This window comes from Psammomys obesus, unplaced genomic scaffold (assembly GCF_907164565.1).
Source record: "Psammomys obesus unplaced genomic scaffold, mPsaObe1.curated_primary_1811, whole genome shotgun sequence".
NCBI classification, from domain to species: domain Eukaryota; kingdom Metazoa; phylum Chordata; class Mammalia; order Rodentia; family Muridae; genus Psammomys; species Psammomys obesus.
The window spans coordinates 3,999,401-4,025,741 of record NW_026585609.1 but is presented as its reverse complement, the minus strand read 5'-3'; the positions used below and the strand labels follow the sequence as shown (position 1 = coordinate 4,025,741).

General features: G+C 43.0%; 1 protein-coding gene across 4 annotated transcripts in view; it reads right to left on the bottom strand.

The window, feature by feature from the left end:
- Eps8 (epidermal growth factor receptor pathway substrate 8) overlaps window positions 1-26,341 on the bottom strand; it is a 115,270-nt gene that overhangs the window by 55,281 nt on the left and 33,648 nt on the right. For 3 of the 4 annotated variants that reach the window (XM_055610468.1, XM_055610487.1, XM_055610496.1), the window contains exons 2-3: window positions 6,438-6,517; window positions 4,803-4,879 (exon numbers count right to left, since the gene is read on the bottom strand). In XM_055610468.1, the coding sequence (XP_055466443.1) occupies window positions 4,803-4,879; window positions 6,438-6,496 (136 nt within the window). In that variant the 5' untranslated portion in view covers window positions 6,497-6,517. Of the gene's footprint in view, window positions 1-4,802; window positions 4,880-6,437; window positions 6,518-23,793; window positions 23,970-26,341 lie in introns of all 4 variants that reach the window. The other variant, XM_055610477.1, reaches the window with a different exon arrangement.

Sequence of the window (26,341 nt, the reverse complement as noted above, 5' to 3'; positions counted from 1 at the left end):
TGGGCTTTGGCGATCCAGCTGTCTATGAGTCATTCATGCTCCTGTAAATAAGCCCCTCATCCATATTCCTGTAAGTAACCCCAATAAAACACAGAGTTCACCAAGTTAGACTCTGATGGTATTTATATTCGGTCTGTCAAGGGCTCACTATCTGGTGTGAGTAGAGTTGTGTGTTGAGCTTCCCAGGAATTTTTTTTTTTTTTTTTTTTTTTTTGTCACACAAGAGTACCACATGTGTGCCTGGTGCCTACAGAGGCTAGAAGAGGATCTCTTGGAACTGGAATTACAAATGTTGTTAGCCACTATGTGGGTCCTGGGAAGTGAAGCTAGGAGCTCTACAAGAACAGCAAGTGCTCTCAACCACTGAGACATCTGTCTAGTCCCAGGCAGTCTACTTTATTCATATTACTTAAACTTCTGAATTACCTGCTTCTGTCACAGCATAACCCAAGACACATTTCACCTTTCTTTCCTGAATGAAAGACAACAAAGGCCACTTGCTAATTTGAAATAATGTTCACATCATTTTTAGAAGATTTAAAAAAAAAATCTTGTGTGCATTAAAGGGGGAGTGGTGACAAGAGTGATGGTCAGAGGACAACTGCAGGGTCCATTTTCTCCAGTCACAACAAGGATTCCCAGGTTCAAGCTCAAATCCTCGTTCTTGGCAGTGGCAGCTTCTACCTGTATCTCTCCATCCCCCAGATTATTTAGTATTCTTCCTAACATGGTGTTACTTATTTCTATGCACTCTCCAGTTGCCACCAAGCTTCTGGCAGCTCATTAATTTTTTATATTCATTCTACAAGTAGTTATTGAGCATAAATTATACATGAGCCACCATGTTAATCAATAAGCACGGGGAATCCTGCAGTGAACAAGACAGGGAAGCCACCTTCTTGGGTGGGGTGACATTAGGTTCACCTTGCTTCTTACAAGATCTACATACACGCTACGATGTCCGGAAAACACAGCTGACTTTTCAGAGCAGAGTTCAAGGCTCAGGTCCTCTGTGAAACTCCTGCTGACCACACCCATCAAGCCAAACTGCTGGCCCACCTCATCTGCTTTCTAGCATCCAAGCAAACTTGAAAAATATTCCCATGAATATTTTATTTACCTTTAATTAATATTTTATTAATACATTCATACTGTCATACATGGATATGTTTGTGTCGAATATTTAGCAATATATTTAATTAATATTTTATTATCCTTTTATGGCAACAGTTTTCTCTATACGGATACACAGCTTTCCCAGCAACCTTTGCTAATGAGGCATCTTTGTTGAGACTCAGGTCACTGTGGGATTTATTTCTGGTTCCTTCATTCTATCCCATGGTGTCACACGTCTGATTTTTTACTATGGCTTTATAGTATAATTTGAATTCAAGAATTCCATTATCTCTAGCTTGTTCTTTCTCTCAGGGCTACTTTAGATACTTGGGGTCTCTGGTGCTTCCATATGAATCTATTCCATGTCTTTGAAGAGTGATAGCGGAGTCTGGATGGGGTCTGCAGTGAAGCCAAAGATGCTTCAGGTAAGCACAGCTTTGTTCACAACAGTAATTCTGCCAATCCATGAATAAGGAATGTCTTCTTCATTGTTCTTCTTCAGCGTATTAAAGTGTACATTGTAGAAGTTTTTCAACCTGCCCTCTTCAGTGATCTTAGCTGTTTATTTTTATTTGTGAGGATATTGTTAATGGGATTATTGTTAATGGCATATTCAGTATTGATTCATAGAATGGTTACTGATTTTGTATTCTAATGCTCCATGGCTTTTCTGTTAGAGTTTTTATGTTTTTTTTTTTTCAACACAGAAGGATTCATTGCCTTCTTCTCACACATGTAGCCTTCACTCTTACATTCTTTTCTTGCTATGAATGATGATGGTGGATTTTGCCAGTAACTTATTCTACATCTACTGAGATAATTAGGTATCCACCCATTCTATGCTGTTTTGTTTATTGGTGTACATATGGTGAAGCATCTTTGAAACCAACATGGCTGTGGTTTATATTTCACTCTTGCTGAATTTTATTTTGCATGTATTTTATTGAGAATTTTTGCATCTATGATCATCAAGGAAATTGATTTATAGTTCCATTTTTGTTGTGTCCTCCAATTTTATTATCAGAATGACACTGGCTTCATAAAGAGAGTTTGATAGTGTTCCTTCCATTTCTGCTCAGGGGTGCAGCAAGGGGAGCCTTGGTGGTAACTCTTCTTTTAAGTTCTAATAGAATTCAGAACTGAATCTGCACATCCCCGGGCTCTGCTTAAAGACCAAAAAACTGCTTCAAACTCATTATGCACTCTCTCTCTCTCTCTCTCTCTCTCTCTCTCTCTTTCTCTCTCCCTTGTCTCTGTCTCTCTCTCTTCATATAAATGCTTCTCTGTGTCTGAATGTGTGTGTTTAAGTTGTTCAGCCATTCATATCATCTTGGTCCAACTTGGATATGCTAGGAAATAGTTAGGAAATAGTTCCTGCTAGTCTATCTCACCAAAATCCACCCTGGCAATGATAATCTGTCATTTTTCTTTGAACTGACTCAAGGGGCATTGAAATAGAGATGATGATGATGACGATCCAGCATACAAATGGACTTAATAAATATCAGTCTAGAAATGACAGGGTGAAGAGATTATCTTATCCTTATAAAAACTAGTTCATTTATTCATTTCTTGAAGCTAGTCTCCACACTACAAGATCCTTAGAGTCAGGGATCAGACATTACTGGTCCTATTCTGAGCTTATATTAATCACAATAGATGCTCAATACATTCCTCTCTATACAAGCCACAGTGACTAAGCCATCTCAATGTCTCAATGTTGTTTTTACTCACAAATAGTACTCTCAATTAATCGGAGAAGCCTCTTTTTTTTTCCCCCAATGAATAGATTCAGTGCTGCTCAAGGTACTGAGAACAAAGATGGGTTAGAGATCAGCCTTAAACAAGATGTTTACACCACACCCTCTAAGGCTCAGGGAATCTCATGGAAGGGGGAAAGGAAAGAACATAAGCGCTAGACAATCAGGATAAGGATTGTAAAATGCCATCTTCTGTGAAAGACACAGCCATTGCAATCACAAACTCACAGCAGCTGCTAACATCTGTACTGAGTCTGCACAAGAATGGGCCTGTTAACAATCAGACGGGGGCGGAGGAGGGACTCAGGTGAACTCAGCTCTCACTGACAAACTGTTAGCTACTGATAAATTTGGGAGACATGGAGTCATTTCCTTTCATTGCATACCCACTGGTGACCCCGCCAGGCTCCAGTGGATAGTTCCAACTCAAGGGTCACATGAATGGCCCTGGTTAAACTCAGTGGGTCACTAAACAACCAAAGGTATGAATCTGGAAAAAAGAACACTGTAGGACTATGGGGGATGTTGATAGGGATGGCAGGGAGATAAGGAGTGTTGGGGGAGTAATCAGAATACGTTATATACATGTATGAAACCATCAATGAACAAACTTAATTTTTAAAAAAGAATGTCTCAACGTGATATAAAGAACAGTGAAAGCAGCATTAGTGACATAGCCATTGAGAAACACATTTATATATGGTATTAAATCCATTTTATGAATGTATGATTTGGCTATAAAGTCAACTCACAAAGAATATGATTCAAAACAAATCACAAAATTTCAGGATTGGTAAGTCTTGCTGCCAAACTCATAAATGTAGACAATGTATAATATGTAAAAAATTTTTAAACTTAGAAAATGCCATTTGCCCCATAACACACAGTAACAATAATAATAAGCATAATAATTGAAAATATTTACAGTGCTTTCTTCTCCTACACTACTTTGGAAACCGTTTACTCTGTATCCTTTAGTTCTCATTACAGTGTTGTCAGATAGCAACCACATAAATATGAGCAAAATGAGGTGCAAGCAGGTGAAGCCATTTTTTCAAGGTCATTCAGCGGTAGAATTGTACTTGAACAAGAGAATTCTGGCCACTGTCTTCACTGTTAATCGTGTTTCTATCTTGATTATTTGTTGTTACAAAATAATAAAAGGCCATAAAATCCTCTATAAACAATAACCTTCGAAAGCCTACGTAAATGCCTCAAGACTCATCGTCAATTTCTTTTAGGTAGCTTGTAGTATATTTAAGCTGTAAAAAAAAAATTAGTAGTGAACAGGGCTGGGGGGGGGGTAGCTCCGTTGATAGAGTGTTCCCCTAGCACGCACAAGGCCCAGGCTTCAGTCCTGAGCACTGCGTAAACCGGACATGGTGGCATAAACAGCAAATATTAGGACCCAAGAGGTGGAGGCAAGAGGACCAATACTTCAGGATTATCCTTGGCCACATGGTGAGTCAAAGCCACCTAAGATATATGAAACTCTGTCTCGAAACTAAAATTAAAAACATGTAAGTCAAATTACAGAAGGAAGTTCCAGAAAGATTAGAGAGAACACCTGACTAGTTCGTAATCCAGAAAGAAATTTTATCAGGATAACCGGTCATATTGAAATAGTACCACCAAAATTCATCAGCTATAAGAAAACAGGTGTACCATCTGTGGGCCTGGCAAACCCCACTGAGGAATCCACACCAAGCACTAGACTTCTTAAAGCATTCAGCACATTCCATCCCTGGTTCCAGGTTGTAAGAAACAAGAGAGAGTTCATAGCTTCGGTTTTATAAAGTAGCCATTATCTAGCTAGTTCTGTCATTTCAAATGCCTCATCAGGTTATGAGCTTGAACAATGCCCTTGAAAGTACAAATCTGTAAGCAGGTAGACACAGAAGGAGCCTACCAATTAGGCATACATACCATAAAGGGCCTTTGCGCTTGTTTTTGAACTATGTTCTCTGTCCATCTGGGAATAGGGTGGTGAAGATCCGTAACCACTGTAATAATAATAAACAAAAAAAATGTTCATTGTCTTGGGTTAAAGTCCATGGTGAGTAATGAAAATTCAGAGTTTAAAATGTTGATGTACCATAAGCACCAACTGTTTCCTTAAAAACGTTCTGAGTTTATACTAACTGAAGAGCCAATAGGAGCAAGTTCCTGCTCAGGCGAGACATGGATAAACAGAAATATAAATCAGGTGATGCCACTGAGGACAGTGGTGCCAGTCTCAGCCAATTCTCAAGGCCAAGTCAGGACTACAACAGAGAATTCAACAATGCTTGACACTGCCTTATGAGAATACAAACCTTTGCTCACACTCGGTGAACACTGTTACAGTTCCCCAGTGATGTCAGCTATGATAAACACTTTTTTCACAAGTACTGCACAGTTAACCAAAATAAAACATTACTGTTAAGTTTGAAATGCTTTATATTTCATGTGCTATATGAAATAAATACTGATTTATTTCAATTTAACCAGTAAATATTTATTAAGCTTCAAAACCTAGAAGAATGGAGAGGATAAGAGGACGGGACAGGTGCTTTCAATAAAACAAGCGAACAAAGAATTACAACAGACTGACAGCTGAGTAAAACACACACATGATATTCAAGATCAAGTGACTAGTTTTTTTTTTTTTTTTTTTTTCCCCAATCAGGACACCCAAGATTTTACTTCCCCATTGACATTCAAGGAGAATCCAAGACAATAGAAAGACAGGCAGGTGGAGAATCAAGCCTGGAAGAAGGAATTGTGGAACTCCAGAAAGAATCCAGAATGAAGGAGCAGTCACCTCAAGTGGCATAGTCAGGACAGAGGAACAACTGGAGAAGGAAAGTAGATGGAAACCTCTTATATCCTGTTCACTGATGAAATGTGTTTCGCTACATACAGTACATATTACCTGACCTAATGAACACATGCCAGATATGAGAAAGTCATACTGCACATGCCGCAGAAGATAACAGCCACTCAATCCAGGTCTTTGGTTTCAATCGATGCCAGGAGGCTTGGGGATGGCTCTGTCTGGTTTTTGTTCTGTGTTGTTGTATACTCTCACAAGCATCTATATAGTGCGGGCTAAATGATGATGAACACAGCTCTGTTTTGCAAATAACAACAGAATGGTCAGGAGACATCTAAAGCTCTAAAGTATGATACATATCTGATGACAAAAGGCAATAAGGATATAAAATCCCAGCCTATAGTACCTCCCAAGTACATGACAGTACCCCTTGGGCTAGTGTTTTCTTAGCCTTTTAAAAATATAGCTGTTAATAATAATGTGAGTTTGTAATGAAAAGGAGACTACTTCTGAATGAATCAGGAATGGCTGAATAAAGAAACCTAACTAACGTGTTCATTGAAAATGTGTTTTAAACTAGCTAGGCACGGGACTGCATGATGGTAATAGTATCTCTTGGGTAGGAAGGATTGTAAGATCAAGGTTAGACCAGACTACACACAAAGTTCCAGGCTAAGAACTGTGTTTCGGAGTAAGAACCTCTCAAACACAAGCACATGAAGCCCCTGCCCTGAATTGCAACTTACTTCATTTGAGAAGGGTAGATTCCATAGCCACCAGGGTGGTTAGACATGTGACCATTCATCCCGGCTCTCACGCCTCCGTTCTAAAAATAGAGAGGCACATAGGTCAAAGGCAATAAACAAATCAAGGCATAGCAGTTTTACTGCTGGGGTGACATGAGAGGGGCAAACACCAAGGTCTCTACCTTCAGGTACTCAGGCTCAGAGGACTACACGAACAAGTAAGAGAAGACCCAGCTGGTTTTTACGACTAATATAAAAACTCTAAGCTGATTTAGTGAGATTAAAAGCCTACAGTAGAACCCTAAGTCATCTAAGTGAATAGTGTAATTCTATACTCTGCCTGGACTACCTGTCAATTCCGTAAGACGTCAGCCTATTACCTCATTATAAAAGTAACGTAGACTCAATTTAATGGCAGGCATATAAAACACGGAAAAGCACCTGGAGGAAAACCAGACCCTAGTTATCTTTACATAACCATGAAAAGCTCGTGCTTAACCTTTACGGGTTTTTGGTCCCTAGCACCAAAATGACATCCGATTCATTTAAATGTAACCATTCAACAGCCTTGTCAATTGCCTGTCTGCCTTTTAACATGAATCTAGCTTTCATTCTTTTTTTCCTTCCCTTCCTTCACTGCACATTTAACAATACCTTATTTGTTTTTCTTACACACTTGGTTCAGCTTTTTTAAAGACTGTATTTACTCACACATTCCTTATACTTCCCAGGAGAAAATAACTGTCAGAATCAAAAACCTCGTATTAAACTTCAGAAGCCATTTAAAATGTTTTTTTTTTTTTTTTTTTAATAAATGGGACAGATTTCCCTGACACGAGTGGGAGAGAAGGTTCAGTAGGTAAAAACAGTTGTAAACACCTGATGGACCTGAGGTCTATCCCTGGAATCCATGGTGAAAAGAGAGGGCTACTCCAGAAAGCTGACCTCTGACCGCCACAGAATGTTGTTACATGCACGCCTGTGCAAAGACATGCACATACCACATGCAAATAATAATAATAACCTTCTTCAAAATTCACTTTAAGCAAGACAAAGACCTCTCTTTTCAGGAAAGGTGAAAACGTGGCTGTGCTACCCAGGACCTACTTGCTCCTGCATCCATAGTCCTCCCTGGCTTCTCTGTCACAGGCAAAACCTGAATTCTGTCTTTGTTTTCAGTGTCCTTTCAATTATACTTCTATTTCCAGTCAACCTTCAGGGAGGGTCCTCGCCCTTCCTCACTTTACCAGGTGGGAGACAGAGGTAGCTATTGAACTCTGAGTCGGTGACAGATACTGAGATAGATACCAGGACTTCTGTGGTGAACAAATTAGCCCTGGTCTCAGCCACACAGCCACAGTCTGGGGATAAAAACAAACCCTTACTGAATAAATTTAGAATTATAAAATGCAATTGCTATTGTGAAGAAAAAAAGTTCAGGGTTAGCATGGGAATATATAAGAAGGAAACGATTCAGATCAAAAGGACATTAAAGAAATCATATTCAAGACCCAGTAATTTCCAGCTAATTCTTCCTCATTCTTTCATCTGAGTTCAATCAATCACAGTGTCCTTGGGGAGCTCTTATTGACCCTCCTGAATAAATAGAACCACATTATCAGATACTCCCCACACTACAAACAAACCTTCAAAGTCTGTACAACAGCTGTGTCTTTTCATTTGTTAGTTAATTCCTGACTTCACCAGACTATTGGTTCTCAAAGGGCCTGGACTTTTGTTTGAGACCGCTGTTGTTCAAACACTCGGAGGGCACTCAGCATCCAATAGGTTTCTGTTAAACAGTTGTACAAAGCGAGGAAGGAGACAGAGAAGCCTGGGTTCCTCTTTCGAAAAATCGTATGGCCTTAAAGGGACAACATTAATATCCACAGACTGGCATAAGTAATTAAGTCCCAGTTCGATGGGCTTCACCCAAAATCTAGTGGAGTTTTATGGGAGGAAAAGAAAAGCCACACACTTTTAGGAAAGGCCAGTGCTTGACTTTGCTCGTAAGCAATGGTTAGAATGGATAGGTCCCCAAACACTGAAGTCAATTCCAGCTTCTCAACGCTGCTTTCCTATTTGCCCAAGCCTGACGACAAGGGTCAAGATAAGGCACCTGAGGGGGTTAGAGAGGTGTCATCTCAAAGACAGCAATGGCCACACTGATTCACAAGCTGAATTCCTCTGAGGAATTCCTGAGATAAGGAGGGAACCATGTGATTGCATTTCCTACATGCAACAAAGCACGGTGGCCCTCACTTGTGGAACGGGCGTCCTTAACATAGGAAGCTGGGGGGCACCTTGACCACCAGAGGCTGACAACTGGCATTCCAGTGAGCTGAATGAGCAACGCGAAGGAGTGTCTACCTCCCACTAGCTGCTGCTACCCCCTCACCTACGTCTCTCAGTAAAACCGCCGTAACCTACCGGCCAGACCCAGACACCTTCCCAACTGTTCCTACACAAAGTCGCAGGTTTGCTTCTGTCTAACAGCTACAGAAGCATCACACTTGGGTCATGTCTTCAGACTCCACTCTTGTGAGACCACTGGGTATCTTCATTTTAAAAACTTAGGTCTTTTCTCTTATTCTTCAGCTCTTACATTAATTTGGTTTCAAGACCCAAACAAAGAGTTCACCTAAGAACTAACGAGCAGGGTGGATGCCACTCCCCTACAGAACAAAGAAACACTCGCCTCTATACTGCGGGACACAGAGGTAGCTAAAGCCAGGCAGTTCCTGAACAGCAAGAACAGAGACCCAAGTGAACCCATGTGAAACAGCAAGACAAGGGGCAAAGTCTATAATCCCAGTGCTGGAAAAGTGAAATAACTGGGTCCCTGTGGCTTCCTAGTACCAGGTAAAATGGAAAAGACTAGCTCAGAAAAACAAGGTACATGAGGCTGACCTCGCCACATGCACAAATGTGCATGCCCACACAGACACATAAACATACTTGAGCACCCATGTATACACACAGATATTCAAAACCCCAGTGGGTGAGTATGGCTCTTTTAAATTATACCAATATCAAGTGGCTGTTTCCATTTCAGTTGTTCTTTGGTTTTGACTCAGATACAATCCTTGGCAGAGTAGTAAACCAATCAGGAACGTGCTTACTCATTTTCAAGGTAGGGAGATTCCCCTTCCTCTCCACAGCCTGCTATCAGTGATTCAGCAGCTTACAAAACTCCTCAGTATCTGTCAATTTGCTCTCAGAAGACACTGGGGTACCAACTAGAACACTTGGTTGTTGCATTCCAGATGGGGAATAGCCCTTCAATACTACAGTGAAGGGGCTAGGATTCGGGCATTCGCCACTGAAGACTGGAATCCTAACACAGACCCCCCCCACACACTTGCCTGTTTGGCTCAGGCAAGTCAATTAAGCCTGTCTCAGCTCTGCCACAAACAGAGAGGATTCTTCATTTCCTAGCTCATGGGGATGGTGGAAACATCAAGTGAGGCAGACACAAGTTTCTTCAAAAGTTTTCTTAAAAAAAAAAAGAAAAAGAGAGAGAGAGCAAGGAAGAAGAAATGGTCTTTCACAGCAGGCTGGTTCATTCTGAATATAAATTAAAGCCTGAGGCCTTGTGCTGATTTTGATCTGGTTTGCATTTCAAAACCACAGCAGCTGGTTTTGATGAACAGTGGTAGCTGGGCATCCCCTCTCCCGTGTTTGGTTCTTCCTCGGAGCCTGATAAATGCACGGTTTGTGCTCTGTCTTAAAAGAGTGATCTGTCACATTCGGAGAACATTAGAAAAGGGAATAGAAAATGTCAGTTTGCTAAATTGAATTTCAAATATAGAAAGTCGTCCCACTGGGCCACTGAAGTTTCACTTGTCACTGCAGTCATGTGCTATTCCACACGGGGGCTGCAGATGTCTAAACCCAGCCACCACAGAACACTCCTCCCAGGAAACAGCGTGCTGTCCTGCCTACAGGCTTTTAAAGATATGCTCAGTTTCATGCCTAGGTAGCACCAGGATAGAAGTCAAAAGAGAGAGCAGCTCTTACTAATAAAGTGGGTGTTTTTATTTTTATCACTTTATAAACTCACAAACACAGTTAATTTCCTTCAACTGGACCGTACTGGAAACCCATCACGAGAGCTGCCCCGTGTCTGATTTAAGTAGGCGCTGCAACCTCCTCATGTAACACTTTTCTCACGTCATAGTTATCAGAACTTTTCTTGTTTTCTAAGCAAAGCAACATCCTTTGGTGATTGCAAAGAGAAGAGCGACAAGTGAAAAGAATGATGCCAAAGACGCACAATTTCCCATCAATGAAAAACCACTTAAAGGAGAGATGAGTGGGGTCACAGTCAGACTAAACCAACAAGTTAAATTCATAGCAGAAAGTTTTTAGAATCCTAAGTAGAAACAACTGTGATTTCACAATTCCTTCACTCTTGCTAATGTCGATTTTCAAGCAATAAGTGAAAATTCCCTCATGACTCTGAAAAAAATCTCACCTACCCGGTCTTGTTACATGGAGCTAGTAACTCTCGCTCAGCGAGCAACCACACGATGCCTTCTCTCTAAATGCCACAGACTTCTCTGTTTACTGAAGTTCTTTGGATTTGACAGAGGATCTTGAAGTAGCTACACCTTGATCTCAATGTGATTAGATATATGTATCTCAGTCGAAGATATAACTGAGCTTTATACATTTTATGATAAACTGGGTTTATCATCAGTGTTTATGGTTTTAACTAGATGACATGAATCAATGTCTATGAAAACTTTGGGTTTTTGTGGGGGAGGGTTGTATAGGCTTCAAGAAAGGGTCTCACTATATCTGCTGGCCTGGATCTCACTACGTAGATCACAGAGATCCACCTGTTTCTACATCCCGAGTACTGGAATTAACGGCATTCCCTACCTATACCGCACCAATTTCTACCAAAACTTTATGGCATTGTCTACCAATAGTTTTACTTGAAACTTAAAAGCTGAACTGTGGAATGGTAACAGGCAGACTGAGAGCTCCAGGTCTGCCTGAGTTATGGAGAAAGTTCAAGGACAGACTATACAACATAGCAATCCTCTGTCTTCAAACAAATACAATCATTTAAGGTGTTGGGACTGCAACTCAGCGGTAGAATACTTGCTTAGCCCACATGAGGCCCTAGGTTTGTTTCTCAGCATAAAACGAAAACCAACTTTAATTAAGGTCTACTTAACCTGCAGATAAGCTGTGATCACAAAATGAGCCTTAACTAGTTAAAATGATTTTCGCTCTACAGGAGCGTTAGAAAAGATACTAGTCCCCAGAGTTCTGTTACACACCATGGCCTCATTGCTAACGCTACATTAGTATGCTGCTTGGAAAACACCAGTGAACCAGCGTCAATTGTTCACTGAAGCTGAAACCTCATTCTGAGACTGAACCCATATCTGTGCCCATTCCGGGATCCGCTCCACAGTGCTGTGTTCTGCTCAGTCCTTCCATGTCCCTTAGCTCCTATACACAAGTATCTCTCTATCCCCCTAGCTTTTGGAGGCTCTATTAGACTCTTGGGTCTGCCAGAAACAGCTTATTACAAGCCACCTTAAGACAACATAAACTCCTTCGCTCAAGCTTCCTCTGAAAGGTGTGAAGGCTTTCCCTGCCAAGTTTTCCCCTTCTTTTGGGGATAGCAGTCACAAGACTGGGGTTCACGCGGACACAGTTTGACTTCATCAGGACTATGCTGGCGAAACGCCTATCCAAATGGCAACACGAACATGGAGAGTGCTGGCGAACATGCCAAACCGTAGCAATGACCTCACTCTTTTAGGAGAAATACTGTATTCTGGCATTCTGTAGGGCTTCCCTCAAACACAGGAGGAAGAGAGAGACGGCACGTTAGCCTCATCTCAGCACACCAGCAGTGCCTGTGACAGCCTGACTCATGCCTTCTCATGGTCACTGACTTGGGTGGCATCTGGGTTGCCATTGTTAAGGAGCCACTCCGTCAATCGAAACGACAGAACGTTATGCTCTTGCTCCACGGAGACACTCCATCATTCAAAGAGGGGATGACCTCACCAGTCATTCAGAATTCTTCCATGGGAGATATCTTTCTTCAGTCTGTGCCTTTATAAATTAAGCTGAAATAATGAAAATACATTTTAAAAGGGACTTGAATTCACTGGCTGGAAACCTAATGAAAGACCTACTTCAAGGGATTCAGAAAGGAACGGAGCTATACTTTTGTTCTGCACTAGGTACAGAATACCAATGTCCAAAAAGCAGTGAGGAGAACCAGGGCATGGGCAAGACCAAACCCTGAACAAAAGGCCTTGAGGAGCACCACTACTGGAGGGCCAGAATTTTAAGAAGGAGGCCTCATCCAAGAAGTTCAGCTCTCCCAGAAATGAAAGGTTCCTCTGTTCCGATTCCCAGGGAGGCAGGAGGCCACAGTGGGCGTCTTCTCCTGGGAGAAGATGAGGCAGAGACTCTGCTCCACTTCATTTTCCAACCGTACACGTTTTGGGGAGCGGCCTTAGGACTGAGAAGCAGAGGAACAAAATCACCCCACTCACCACAACTCTTCCCCCCAGAGATTTTTTTATTTTTTCAATCTCTGTCCTCTGTCACCAGCCCCGAGGGAAAGCACTCACTGGCCAGCTGTGATGTCTGCTGCAGAGACTCCTCTATCAACCTGCTCAATAGGGAGCAATGCACACCAAATGTCACCAGGGACCTCTCAGGGCACATTATTACTGTTAGATGACACTTCCTCCCTGGTAGTGATATCGACTACACTTGTACAGCCCAACATTTCCCTCGACAGAGGCAAACTAAGAGCTAGCCGGGTCTGACGGACACAGGGGATGTGGGACAGCAGGGAAATAGGCTCTAAGAAGTTCACCAACCAGACCAAGTCTGACCCCATTCTGACGTGTGAGTGGGTTCTAAGAGAGCGCGTCAGAGGCCATCACAGGCACTGTTAGAGGCACACGAACTGGACATGAGATGAGACCTTTGCTATTTATCATTCTCTTTCTGCATGACTGTCTCTTCAAAGTGACCTTAGCTGTGGCTCTCAACCTTCCTGATGCTGTGACCCTTTAATACAGTTCCTCATGTTGAGGTGACCCCAACCATAAAATCATTTTGTAGTTCTTTCATAACTGTAAGTTTGCTACTGTTGTGAACTGTAATGTAGATATCTGATACACAGGGTATCTGATAATTCGACCCCCAAATGGGTTGTGACCCACAGGTTGAGAGCCACGCCTTAGAGCGAGGGACACGTGAACACAGTACTTCAGGTAATTCATCTGTATTTTCCATTCAGCTCCTTGTTATAATCAATGTTTCACAAGGAAAGCAACATTTTCTCCTTCTCCATCCCACACTGGCCTGACACTCAGTATGTAGCCAGGCTAACCCTGAACTCATGATGAGCCTGTTGCAGAAATCCTTCAATTGCTGAGAGGGCAGGCATGAGCCATATTACCTGGATTACACAACACATTCTTATAAAAGACCACAACCTCCAACGAGGCTCCTGTCACCTTCAGGCTGCTGGTGTTCTGAATACTTTCTATTTTCCTAAACCCTAAGCATATTCCCCTAAGATGATTTCAATTTAAAACTCTATTACTAGGCCACAAACTTCTTTTGACAAAGCAATGAAATTCCATTTTTTATCCTAATGTACACGTGTACATTGCCCAAAATTACTTCTCCTCTATCTACAAGAAGATGCTGTGTCCAGGTAGAAAGTGTAGTTCTGTGGTAGGTAAAGCATGGATTTGAGAAGAGAAAACCACGAGAAGAGAATTCTCCGTGGCTCAGGGTCCTCTTCCCTGCCTGCCTCCCTGCTCAAAACAGGTGGCATCGGCTACAGTCTGCCCCTTCTCAGAAGCTCATGGCTTCACGGTTGCAGCTGCTGACATTGTGGCTCCCAGACAGCACTCACTCTGTGAGCACAACTGCAGACACCATGGTGTGCCAAATACAGCACGTCTAGCAAGTTCTACATCCATGCAGTCAGGTGCCAGAACACGTGAAACTTTTGAAATCACATCGATGGCTCCTTTTCCAAATGATTCTGTGCCTTGATTCACAAACACAAAAGTACACTCTTTCAAAATGTGATTTTTTTTCCCTTATCTTCAATAAACAAGGTGTCACAATATGAGGTTAGAAATCAATGTGGGGACAGTAATGATGTGTCAGCAGGTAAACATACTTGACCCACAAGCCTGTCAACCTCCTTTTGTTCTCTGGACCTCACAGTGGAAGGAGAAAACTGATAGATAACCAAAAGTTGTCAGGATAGCACACACATGCGCATGAGCACACACACATACGTGTGCACATACACACCCCCCACACACACAGCACACGTGTTCCCTCCATGCACACACAAATACAGAAACTAATGCTCAAAGCATTTCTTAAAAGAAACCAGGTGAGGGTTCATGGTTAGGACACTGGTAGTTAAAAGGGAAAAGAAAAAAAAAAACGAAGGAAGGAGGAAGCAAGAGCAAGCTATGCTGGTATGGTAAAGATAAAACAAAGGAAAAAGAAAAAAGAAGTCACTTTAACTTTGGCTGGGGGAAGGAGCGAGGTCTCTTCCTACTAAGAAGACAGGTCAAATCTGAGACAGTTTCCTCAATTCATTGAAGGCCAAGAACTGCCAACAGGCTCCTCTAAAACGTTCTTATCTTATGAAGGAATGTGTGTGGGAGGGGTTAAGGAAAAGGAGTTTACGGGCTAGAGAAATGGCTCAGCAGTTAGGAGTGTTTGCTGCAGGCCAGAGAGATGGCTCAGTAGTTGAGTTTCCTGCTCTTCCAGAGCACCGGTGTTTCGTACCCAGCACAAACATCAGGTGGCTCAAAACTGTTACTCCAGCTTGGGGAAGGGCGGTAGTTCTCCAACACCTCTGACTTTATGGGCAACTGCAATCACACACACATACCCTCCCTCCCCAACACACAGACGTATTTAAGAGTAATAAAAATGATATTTTAAGTGCACTCGCTATTGTCCCAGGTGACCCAACTCCAGGCTTGTGGCTTCTATCAACTGTCCCTAACTCCAGCTTCAGGAGATCTGATAGCCTTTTCTGCTTCCTGTGAGCGTGCACACACACGACATAAACACACACACACATTTTATTTTAAGACTAAAGATAATACAAGGAGAGCGCAGAGTATGAAATTCAAAGAGACCTAAGTAAGAATTGAGTCTTGAAAGCAAAACAGCTTCCAAAAACAACTGAACCAAAGGAAGGCAAGATAAAGACTTTATAATGCACAGTGAGGGAGAGACATCCAAGAACAGTTGGTGGTACCCAAAGCAGAAGGAATGCAGGGCAACACCATGAAGCTGGGAAGGGCTGAGCAATCGGTCTGAAGGCTGTGAAGCTGAATCAGCCATGGAGTACAGGGAGGAGCAAAGGGGTGGCCTGGCTCACCTCCACTGTAGTCCTTGAAGATTGACTTCTGCTATAGAAAGTCACCATTGGTGAGGCTGGAGGGGAAGTGAGAATGAGTACCATAGACCACAAATAACGGTCAGATCAAAACTGCATTCCACTAAATTAAAAAGAAATTATGTCTGATACAATTAGAAACATCCAAAAAATTAAACTGCCTGCATTCCAATGGGGATTTCATTCATAGTCTAAAAACACCCCTATCATGTTCTGCCCTTTTTTAACGTTATCTCTTTTTCCACTCTTGGTTTTGATATGTATCACTAGTAACCTCCCCTTTAATTGCAACGTGAAACACAATGCTTTATGTTATTTATCTCCTCACTGCATTTTTTTCTAAACATTCCCATTGTACATCATAAAGGCTCGTGGGGTAAGTGTCTACCATCCTTACATTTCTCTTTTCCTTTTAATGTTCTAGTATCTTTATTCAACCTTCTGGGTTGCTTCTTTTCTTTATCATACAAATATATTTTAGGCTATCCAGATTCATTATAACAACCTACAGGTTTCTCAGATCCCCCTGGCTCTGGGGTTTCTGCATTTTTATGGCCCTGGTCTGCCATTTTCTCTAGCAGTTTTTGGTAGTCTAAACATTAATTATTAGTTCACAGAAAGTTCAGGAGAAAAGTCACCTTTACCATGAACTTGAGAAATCCAGGTGAACTATGAAATAGGAGTCCAAGTTTATACTAAAATAAAGGTACCATAGCAACCAGAGTGGAAGGAACACACACACAAAAAAGAGGGGCACTTACATTCGTCAGAAACAGCTGATTGGTTAGTGTATGTTGAACTGCCTTCTGTTATTATGTCAACAGACAGTGCTTTCAGATCCTGGAGATAGCTAAGTGCTCCGCTGAGGCAATAGCTCAGTTAAACTGGGCTGATTATTTGTGAAGAAGCTTCAGCACATGTTACTGTTCTAGAGAGTAAGTCACAGCTTTAAACATGTCCCAGAGGCAGGCACCTTAATGAAGGCTGAAATTCACCCTGGGTAGCAAACTGCTAATTTGCATATCTGATTATTAGCTCTGTTGGTGGCTTGTTTGCTTGCTTGCTTAGGAAAAGCCCATGTGAGTGAAAAAAACTTGGAACACATTCTTTGTGAGTTAACCTGAAACAAACACAGAGATATCTGTGCAATCACCTTAAATTCACATTGCCAATGAAAGTCACATGAAGATCTCTTGGGCATTTGCTTTTATACAGTCATAACAATTGATGAAAAAACTAATTAAGGCCATTAAGTTAATATTTATTGATCCTGCTATCAAAAGTGCCTTCTAAATGTGTATGTGCATGGCCACAGGCTAATGCAACTCTTTTTTAAAATATTTTTTTCTTTTTATAGTTTATTCACTTTGTATCTCGATTGAAGCCCCCTCTCTCAAATCCTTCCAGTCCCACCATCCCTACCTCTTCTCCTCTATCCCCTCCCCCTAGTCCACTGAAAGGGGGAGTTCTCCTCCTCTGCCGTCTGCCCTAGCTTATCAAGTCTCATCAGGACTGCCTAGATCCTCTTCCTCTGTGGCCCGGTAAGGCCACATTGCCAGGAGCAGGTGATCAAAGAGCAGGCAACAGAATTCATGACAGAGGCAGCCCCTGCTCCCCTTACTCGGGAACCCACAAGGAGACTGAGCTGCCAATCTGCAATATCTGACCAGGGGGTCATGCATGATCCTTGGTTTGCTCATCAGTCTCTGCAGGACCACCTGGGCTCAGGTTTTGTAGTTTTGTTGGTCTCCCTATGTAGCTCCTGTTAAAATGTAATACTTCTCAGCTTAAAAACAAGGAAATCATGAAATCTGCAGGCAATGGATGGAACTAAAAAAGATCATCCTGAGTGAGGTCATCCTGATGCAATTCTTAGCCTAGGACTGAGAGGCACCTTTTGCAAAAGGTGATGGGTGACGCTGAGACTCATAAGTGGTCGAAGTGCTGGAATGAGTCACTGATGAGCACTCAGCCTCACTGGGATACATCACGCCTCCACCCACCCTGTCTCAAGGCAGGAAAGACAGGACCAAAGGAACATAAGCGCTAAAGGATGGAGACAAGTCTCACGAAATGCTGCCATGCAGATGTGGCATGGCCGCTGTAGCCACGACACACAACAGCTACAGCACCTGCAGGAGGTTAGGCCCTCCAACGTCCCATGGTGGATACAGGAGCTGCCCACGAGACCCCGGCCCCTTCCAGAGGAGTTCATGGCGGTTAACAGTTGCTGAAGGAAAGAGTGTCATTTTCTCTAATGGTGTTGACACGGCAGAACTAACTGGGAAGAAGAGGTTCTGAGGGAAAGGAAGGGGGATATGATAAAGTCATAGAGGGCACAGATAATATAATACGTGTATGTACGTGTATGTACGCACGCACACACACGTATGTTGACGTGTATGCATGAAACTGTCTACGGAGCTAGAGAGATGGTTCTGTGGGTAAGAGTGCTGACTACTTTTGCAGAAGAGCAGAGTTCTGTTCCTAGCAGCCATATCGGGGGATGGGAGTCATACTCACCTGTAACTCTGGCTACAGGTGAAGACGCCCATACATGCAGTATACACACAAACACAAAATTCACATACACACAACACACACGAATAAAATAAAGAAAAAAAAAGAGAATAAAGCCTTTTAAGCAGTGAACATCTCTTATTTATTAATAAACAGTAGCAAATATGGCTTTTATTGTGGGAAGGTAGACCTCTCCCCAAACTGTTAAGTTACTATGACCGCAGAAAACGTCCACACACATGATCTGAAGTTAACATAGGCCCAGCTCGCCACTTCGTTACCCCAGCCGGCCACTGTGCCAAGCATTTAAATAGTGTTATTTTTACCTAATTCTTACCAACTTAAAGAGGCCATAAAAAGTCTCCTATTCCCATTTTAATGAAGAATCTGGGGTTTGTAAAAGTTAAAAATAAGATTCCCTGTACTCTGCCCAAAGTTTGGCTATGAGTCTCAACATCTGTCTCGATACCCAGCAGGATAGAGCCTTTCAGAGGCCCTCTGTTGTAGGCTCCTGTCCTGTTCCCTGTTTTCTCCCTTCTCTGATGTCCATCCTCTTTGCCTTTCTGAATGGGGATTGAGCATCTTAGCCAGAGTCCTCCTTCCTGATTAGCTTCCTTAGGGGTACAGATTTTAGTATGTTTATCCTATATTATATGTCTAGTATCCACTTATGAGTGAGTATATACCCTGTGTGTCTTTCTGCTTCTGGGATACCTCACTCAGAAGTGGGAGATAGTAAGACCTGGAAAGGACAGGAGCTCCACAAGGACAGCAACAGATCCTAAAAGTCTGAGCACAGGGGTCTTTTCTGAAACTGATACTCCAGCCAAGAACCACTCATGGAGATGGCCTAGAACCCCTGCACAGAGGTAACCTATTGCAGTTCAGTATCCAAGTGGCCTCCATAGTAATGGGGACAGGGACTGTCTATGACATGAACTGATTGGCCTGTTCTTTAATCACCTCCCCCTGAGGAGGGAGCAGCCTTACCAGGCCACAGAAGAGGACAATGCAGCCACTCCTGATGAGACCTCATAGACTAGGGTCAGAAGGAAGGGGAGGAGGACCTCCCTTATTAGTGGACTGGGAGAGGGACACAGGTGGGGAAAAGGGAGGGTGGGATTGAAAGGGGAGGAGAGAGGGAGGTCCGGGGGGGGGGGGGGATACAAAGTGAATAAAACTGTAATTAATAAAAATAAAAATAATTAAAAATTTTTTTTAAAGTTAAAAATAACCTACCCATGATGTGAATAGCGATCCCACAAGGGGAAGAAGATGTGAGACTCTACCCCGAGTCATGTTTCTAAGTACCATTAAATACCAGTATTTTCTTCTTGTGAATGACAAACCCAGTACTACTATGTCACTGGCTCAAGCAATGCCACAAAAAAAAAAGTTAAGGTCAAAATGACCCTTGTAAATCAGTGCTCAAACAAGATTCACACAGCATTGATCGGCAGCAGTCACTCCAAGTCCTAACTCATTCATTTGTCGGATGTGCCCTTCTGAGCTCTAGGCAAACACTGCCCAATACAGCTTTCTTGGTAGATGAGTTTGGGGTGGGGGAGTGTTCTGTTGTTCTTTTTCAAAGATTTATTATTATTTTACACATGTGAATGTTTATCTGCATGGATGTACATGAACCACGGGGGTTCAGTGCCTTCAGCAACCCCCAAAGGCATTGAATTCCCTGGAGCTGGTGTTACAGGAAGTTATGAGACTGGATGTTGCTGGGAACTGAATGAACTCTGCTGCTCTGCAAGAGCAACAAGTGCTGGGCGGTCTCTCCAGCCTCTGCTGTTGCTGAGTGGTGGGGGAGGGGGCCGCCGTTTAAGAAGGCAGGGTCTCACTCTGTAGCTCAGACTAGTCTGGAACTCACTAGGCTGGTGTTGAACTCTCAGCCATTCTCCTCCCTCGGCCTCCCTCCCAAGTGCCGTGACTCCAGGTGTGAGCTACAATGACAGGCTCGTAACTGATGTGCTAACTACATCAGCACTGCTCCTCGGGGAGCTGGATTTTAGGTTTGACTAAGTTAGTTTAAAGTTAAACATAAATTGCTGTTATGACTAATGACTACAATGAAAGCTAGGGCATTTCTATACATTTATTCCCGGGGAGACAAAACAGACATGGCTCCTGCTGTGGTTTAGGTGAGTGTTCCCTAAAGACTGTGTGTATAGACATCATTAGGAGGGATATGAGAGAAGGACACTGGCCATCAGGGTCATGACCTTGAATTTTTTTAACATGTGGGATCTGTTCTCTCCTTGTGCTTCCAGTTGGCACAGGGATAGTCATGTCCTGCCACATGCTTGCAACCACCACGGACTACACCACATTGGTGGGCGATCTTGATTTAGAATCACCTAGGAGACGTGCCTCTCACAACATCTGTGAGGGCTCTTCTAGAGAGGCTTAACGGAGGCTCAATGGCCCCCCCCCCTGAATCCAGGTGGCGCTGTTCCCATGGGCTGTGGTTCCTAATGGAATGAAAAGGAGAAAGCAAGCTGAGCACCTGCCTTAGTGTCTTTGCTGCTTCAGTGGGCTGCCTCACCCTCCCACTTCTGCACCTTCCTCATAGTGAAGGACCACACCTTCAAACTTTGAGCCAAAACAAATCATTCCAACCGTAAGCTGCTTTTGTTATAGCAATGCAAAACCTAACCAATGCAAGCACCGCAGGCCCAGAACAAGACAGTGCTTACCATGACTGAAACTGTGTGCCAACAGGGACAACCATTCTTCCTTCTAAGTTGATTATCCTAAGTACTATGTCACAGTTATGAAACGTTCACTAATACAGTTCCTAACTTTATGACACTTAAAATCTAGCAGGAGAGCAGCATAAAACACATGAACTAACACAGAGTGTACAAGCAGTCTTGTTTTCTCAGAAGAAAAAAAATATATATAATAGTTATCATTGATAAGAATAATATAAATGCAGGCTACGATCTTTAAAAAAATGAATGAATCTGAGAATGTGATTTTTATAATGTTATTTCAGAATTTTCCCATTTCAAATTCAGGATAAGTTGCAAATCTTTGGGATAAAGAGTGTATGTATTTGTTATGTTTTTGATGTTTCTCAGCTGGTATACAGAAATGAAACTCTGCTGACAAGGAAATGTATGTAATATTAAGACCAAGAACACTGTTATTTGTTTGATTTCAAGTGTTTGCCTGGAGGTAAACAACAAAATGAAGGCAAACAGAGATGAAAAATCATACAAAAAAGCTAGTGTCAGATGTGAAATACTAACTTTGAGTACATCAACTTTCAGCGCCTGGGTCTGGTGAATCAGGAAACCAGAGACAATCAAGGTCCTGTTCCCTTCGGGCAGAAATGGGCCTGTTTTCCATGGCAGCATGTCCACTCTGCAGCCAGTGTCAATTCATAAGCCCTCAAGAAATATTTGCCAGGAATTACATTCCTGAACACGAGCACCTGGAATTAACTGAGCAAAACCACAACACGCTGTAGTTCTTTAGAGGGTGCAAAATAAAAGGTGTTTGCATCAGTGGGAGTGAAAAGCTCCTGAGTCATACTGTATGGGTTTTGTCCAGAGGTAGAGGTGGACTTGTTGGGCTAAGCAGGCTATGTTGGGTCAGCAGGAAGAGAAAATGTGGGAAGCATCTCCAGGGCCAGGGACACATTGCTGGCACGTCCTTCTTTCTTTCCGTGCCCATAATTCCCTTCTCTAAGCTACTAAGAGAAAAAGGCTGTAGACCCAAAGATAAAAAAAAAAAAAAAAAAAAAAAAAAAAAACTTGGAGAAAATACACATTTTTGTTAAAATGAGAAAAAAATAAAGGAGGAGTAAGGTCTGGAGAGATGGCTTTCCAGTTAAGAGCACTGGCTGCTCTTGCAGGGGACCTAGGGTTGATTCCCAGCTCATAACCATCTGTAACTCAGCTCCAGGGGATCCAATGGCCTCTTCTCACCTCTGTAGGTACCTATACACATGTGTTGCATACAACACACACACACAGCTAAAAATGAAATAATTTAAAATGTAGGAAATCACTTTTGAAAGAATAATAAGTTAGCTTCAACTTTTCTAAATAAAAGCCCCTCTAAATTAATTCCAGTTCTCTGCTAAATGAAAGGTACAGTACTTCAGCATGAAAGCTGTCCCCGTGTCAGCCAAATGAGTTTATAAAATCAGTGCACTATGGGGACTAAGCTTTACGAGTATTCCTAACAAGAGTGACCGCAGAGAAGGAAGAGGAAGAGCCACACCGAGCATCAGTCAGGATCCTTCACTTGCATCATCACCTGCCACTGCCATGGCAACTCCTTCAAGTAGAAACACCACTATCCACACTTAGCAGGTAAATTTGGCATTTAGTGACAAGCCCACGCCAGAGTTACCAATAAATACCATAAATGGAATAAACTCAAACACTCTGCCACATAGAGGAATATAACAGGAGTTATTTTTTTTTTTTACCCCAAAAATAACATGCTCACTTAACAATGAAAAAGAATAAGGATCCATTTCCTTTTGTGAAGCATTTATTACACATATAATCCCGCCGAGTGCCTGGAAAGGGTCTGAGGACCTAGCTCTACTCATAATCAGTAAAGCAGAGCTCTGGATTGCATGAGCTTCTGCCACAGAGGGAAGGGGCACTGAGGACCACTGCAAAGAGGGTGGGGTACAGGCAGACGGGGTACAGGGGGAGGAATGTGCACCCTGGAGTGTCACAGGAGCAAGAGCTCTGCGAGGACACAGTGCCACCCTGACCTAGTCTTGGTTTTCACCCCCAGCTTTGCAGTGGTGTACTTGACAAAGCATGGGGATACATGAATGATTCTGAACAATATACTCATTTAAAACTTTTACAGGACTAGTTAAATGAGGAGAAACAGCGTCGATCTACAGTTAACAACAACAACAACAAAAGCCTTTTTGAGAATTATTTCCACGAATTACATGACCAAATTACTTAACCAAGTGAAGATGCTAATTTCAAATTTTCTGAGACAGAATGTAAGACCTGTATGTGTTTCTGTGTGTATTCATATGTATATATGCCTATTGGAAAATGTTTAGTTGAGATATAAAGAGAATACATGAAAGTCTAGCTAACAAGGCCAACCAAGAACACATCAGCACTGCTGACTCTGTTCTGCATTGCATACAGGGATGTCCCTCTTCCCGCCTCTCTGTTGTGATTGCTCTTTTATTATCGAGCTTCCTTCTTTCCTCCACATGGAGCAGAAAAAAAATAAACTCATTATTGCGGCTTGAAACTGAAATGTCCTTTGCAGGCTCATGTTTGGAATACTTCCCAAGATGATGGTGGTGGTGGTGAGTGTGTGTGTGTTTACGTGTATGTGTGTGTGTATGTATTTGTGTGCACACACGTGCGCGTGTGCTCCCACACGCACCTGCACATGTACACATGCTGTGGAACACGATAGGAGGCCTCGCAGGCAGGAATAGGTACCGAGGGGTGTCCACTTGAAAGCGCTGTCTGTCCCGGGTCTAGGCTTCCAGTCTGCTTCCTCGATATGAACAGTCTCTGCCACAGAGGCCCACACTGAACTGCTCCTGCATCCCTTCCCTGTGTGGACAGAACCGCTTTGAATCCTGAGACAAAGAAAACCTTAAGTGGTTTCAGCGGGATATCATGGCCACAGCAGCTCACGAGTAACTAACATACTCCCGCAATCACACCCTCTCCCCTCTCCAGTTCTCCTCACCGCCTGGTGACAAGCGTCATCCCAGCAGGACCCAGAACGCACTGGGTGCCACTACTGGTGGTTCACAGGGCCATCTCAGACATCAGTGTGATGCCGCTTTGCACTGAGTTAGAATGGGGAATGGGGAAGCCCTGGTATCCATGATGCCCCGTTCTAGGCTCCTGGATGTGTCCCTTATACTCTCATCCTCCAGTTAGTACTGACCCAGTGGGAGACCCTCTGTAAGGGTGCGTGCAGCCTCCAAATGCACTTCATTAAACCCAGCAAGAGCCACACATCAGCCTAGCAACCTGTGAGTTTACCGCTGTACAGCACCTGCAGCTAGGGAGCAGGGTAAAAACATGGAGGAGAGGATATCTTATCTCTGGAGCAAGGGGAGTGCCATCAACAGACAGACGTGGTCTTTGGAGGGTCTCCACCAAGCTTGCCTCTAACATGGAGCATGTGGCCACTGGGGATTCTGTCTTTTCTTTTGTGGAAACCTTCTCTCCTAAGCAGGCTTGAGAATCACACAGTACCACGCTCAAAGTCCTTAGCTTGAGAACTCCCAACTCTGCCAAGGGCTAAGCCAATCCACTACATTCCAAGATGATAAAGTGGAAATTTTTCTAGACAACAGGCATTTGAATTTTATAAGATATAAAGGGCACTGTTTACAGGACTGGTGCTTAATCTCAAAAACAACTGTTTAAACCTCAGGGAAGCCCAGGGCTGCCAGGAGCCACGATGATCCCCGCCCTGGAGGAAACAGGAGAAATCCTGCAAGTGACGACATCAGAGAGAAAATTCAATGCCTCCAGCTAACCCAAGACCAAGTACCTGAGATTTATAATGTGAAAAGAGAGAAATTATCAGTCTACTAATGTAAATGCAAAAGACGAGCACATCGGTAGCTACCACGCCCCAAGCCTATCTGGCTGGCCTTGCAAACCTTAGGAGGACTCAAATCACAGGAATTTACTCTCAGAAAATCAGTGTTTCTGCTGTTTCCTGGGATAGAGCTGGGAGACCGGAGCCAGGCATGGTGTACACCTTTAATCCCAGCACTTGGGAGGCAGAGACGGGTGGATCTCTCTGAGCTCAGGATCAGCCTGCTCTACACAGCAAGTTCCAGAGGGCTTTGGATCCTCCAGAGCTGGAGTTCCAGGCAGTTGTGAGCCGCCCAGGGTGGCTGCTGAGGATCAAACTCAAGCCCTCTGGAAGAGCAGGAACTGCTATTAATATCTACAATAAAATCTTCTCCTCAACCATGGGGGCAGCCGTGTCCTCGCTTTTAACATTCAGTGACCATACAGCATGAACTTAGCATTTTTAAATGTTACTGTGAGGGACCGCTCTGAGGAGCTATCTTTTCTTCTGTGCAACTCTAGAGTGTGGCAGCCTAGGACAGCGTTCTGAAAGATAATCCCTGTGCTGTCAGGAAATTTGAGAGAAGAAGGTTTGTGTTAAGACTCACAGGATGTGTGTGTGTGTGAGACCAAAGTCAGTGTGACTACCAATTCCTGCCCTCCCCCAATTTACAATGCTAGCTGATTCATGTCACTCCTGCTGGAAGCAAAAGTGTCACAGAGGAAACACTAATTTAAGAGTGTAGAACTTAATTGAGATTTTTAATTAAATTAAATTTTTATTTCATTTATAAATTTAATTAATTAATTATTAATAAGTTTAATCAACTTAACTTTAATTAAAAGGTGCTCACTGGGCCACAGTGGCTGAGCCACTCAGTGTGGCCAGAGTGTGGACACTAACAGAGCCCAGCCGTCAGTGTGGTGCTAGGTCAATTCTGACCAAACATCCGATTTGAAGAGCAGAACTCTGGGTGAAAGTCAAGCTATTTCCAGCAAGTCCACGGCTGACTAAGAGGAAAAGTGCCGTCCTCTGACTCACTCACCCACTTCCTGAAACACCCAGTGTTTTTCTTGGAAGGGAATCTGCACCAGTGCCATGCCCATCCAGTTCTGATCAGAGCACAAAGAACCTAGCACAAAGTGGCCAAAAGACGCAAACTCCCCAGAGCAGAGATAGGTACCCATAAATAGGTAATGCCTGGTCCTGACGGTGAAGACTTTCAAACAAACGCAAATGACCAAGGGATATGACAGAGGGCACACTGCCTAGTCCTCGTGTGCATCCCTTTTTGTGACGTAATTTCTCACGGATAAAGAAAAGCCCATACAGGTTTTACCACCAAAATTAAATGGCTCAAAAAGATTTCTTCAGACATACACAC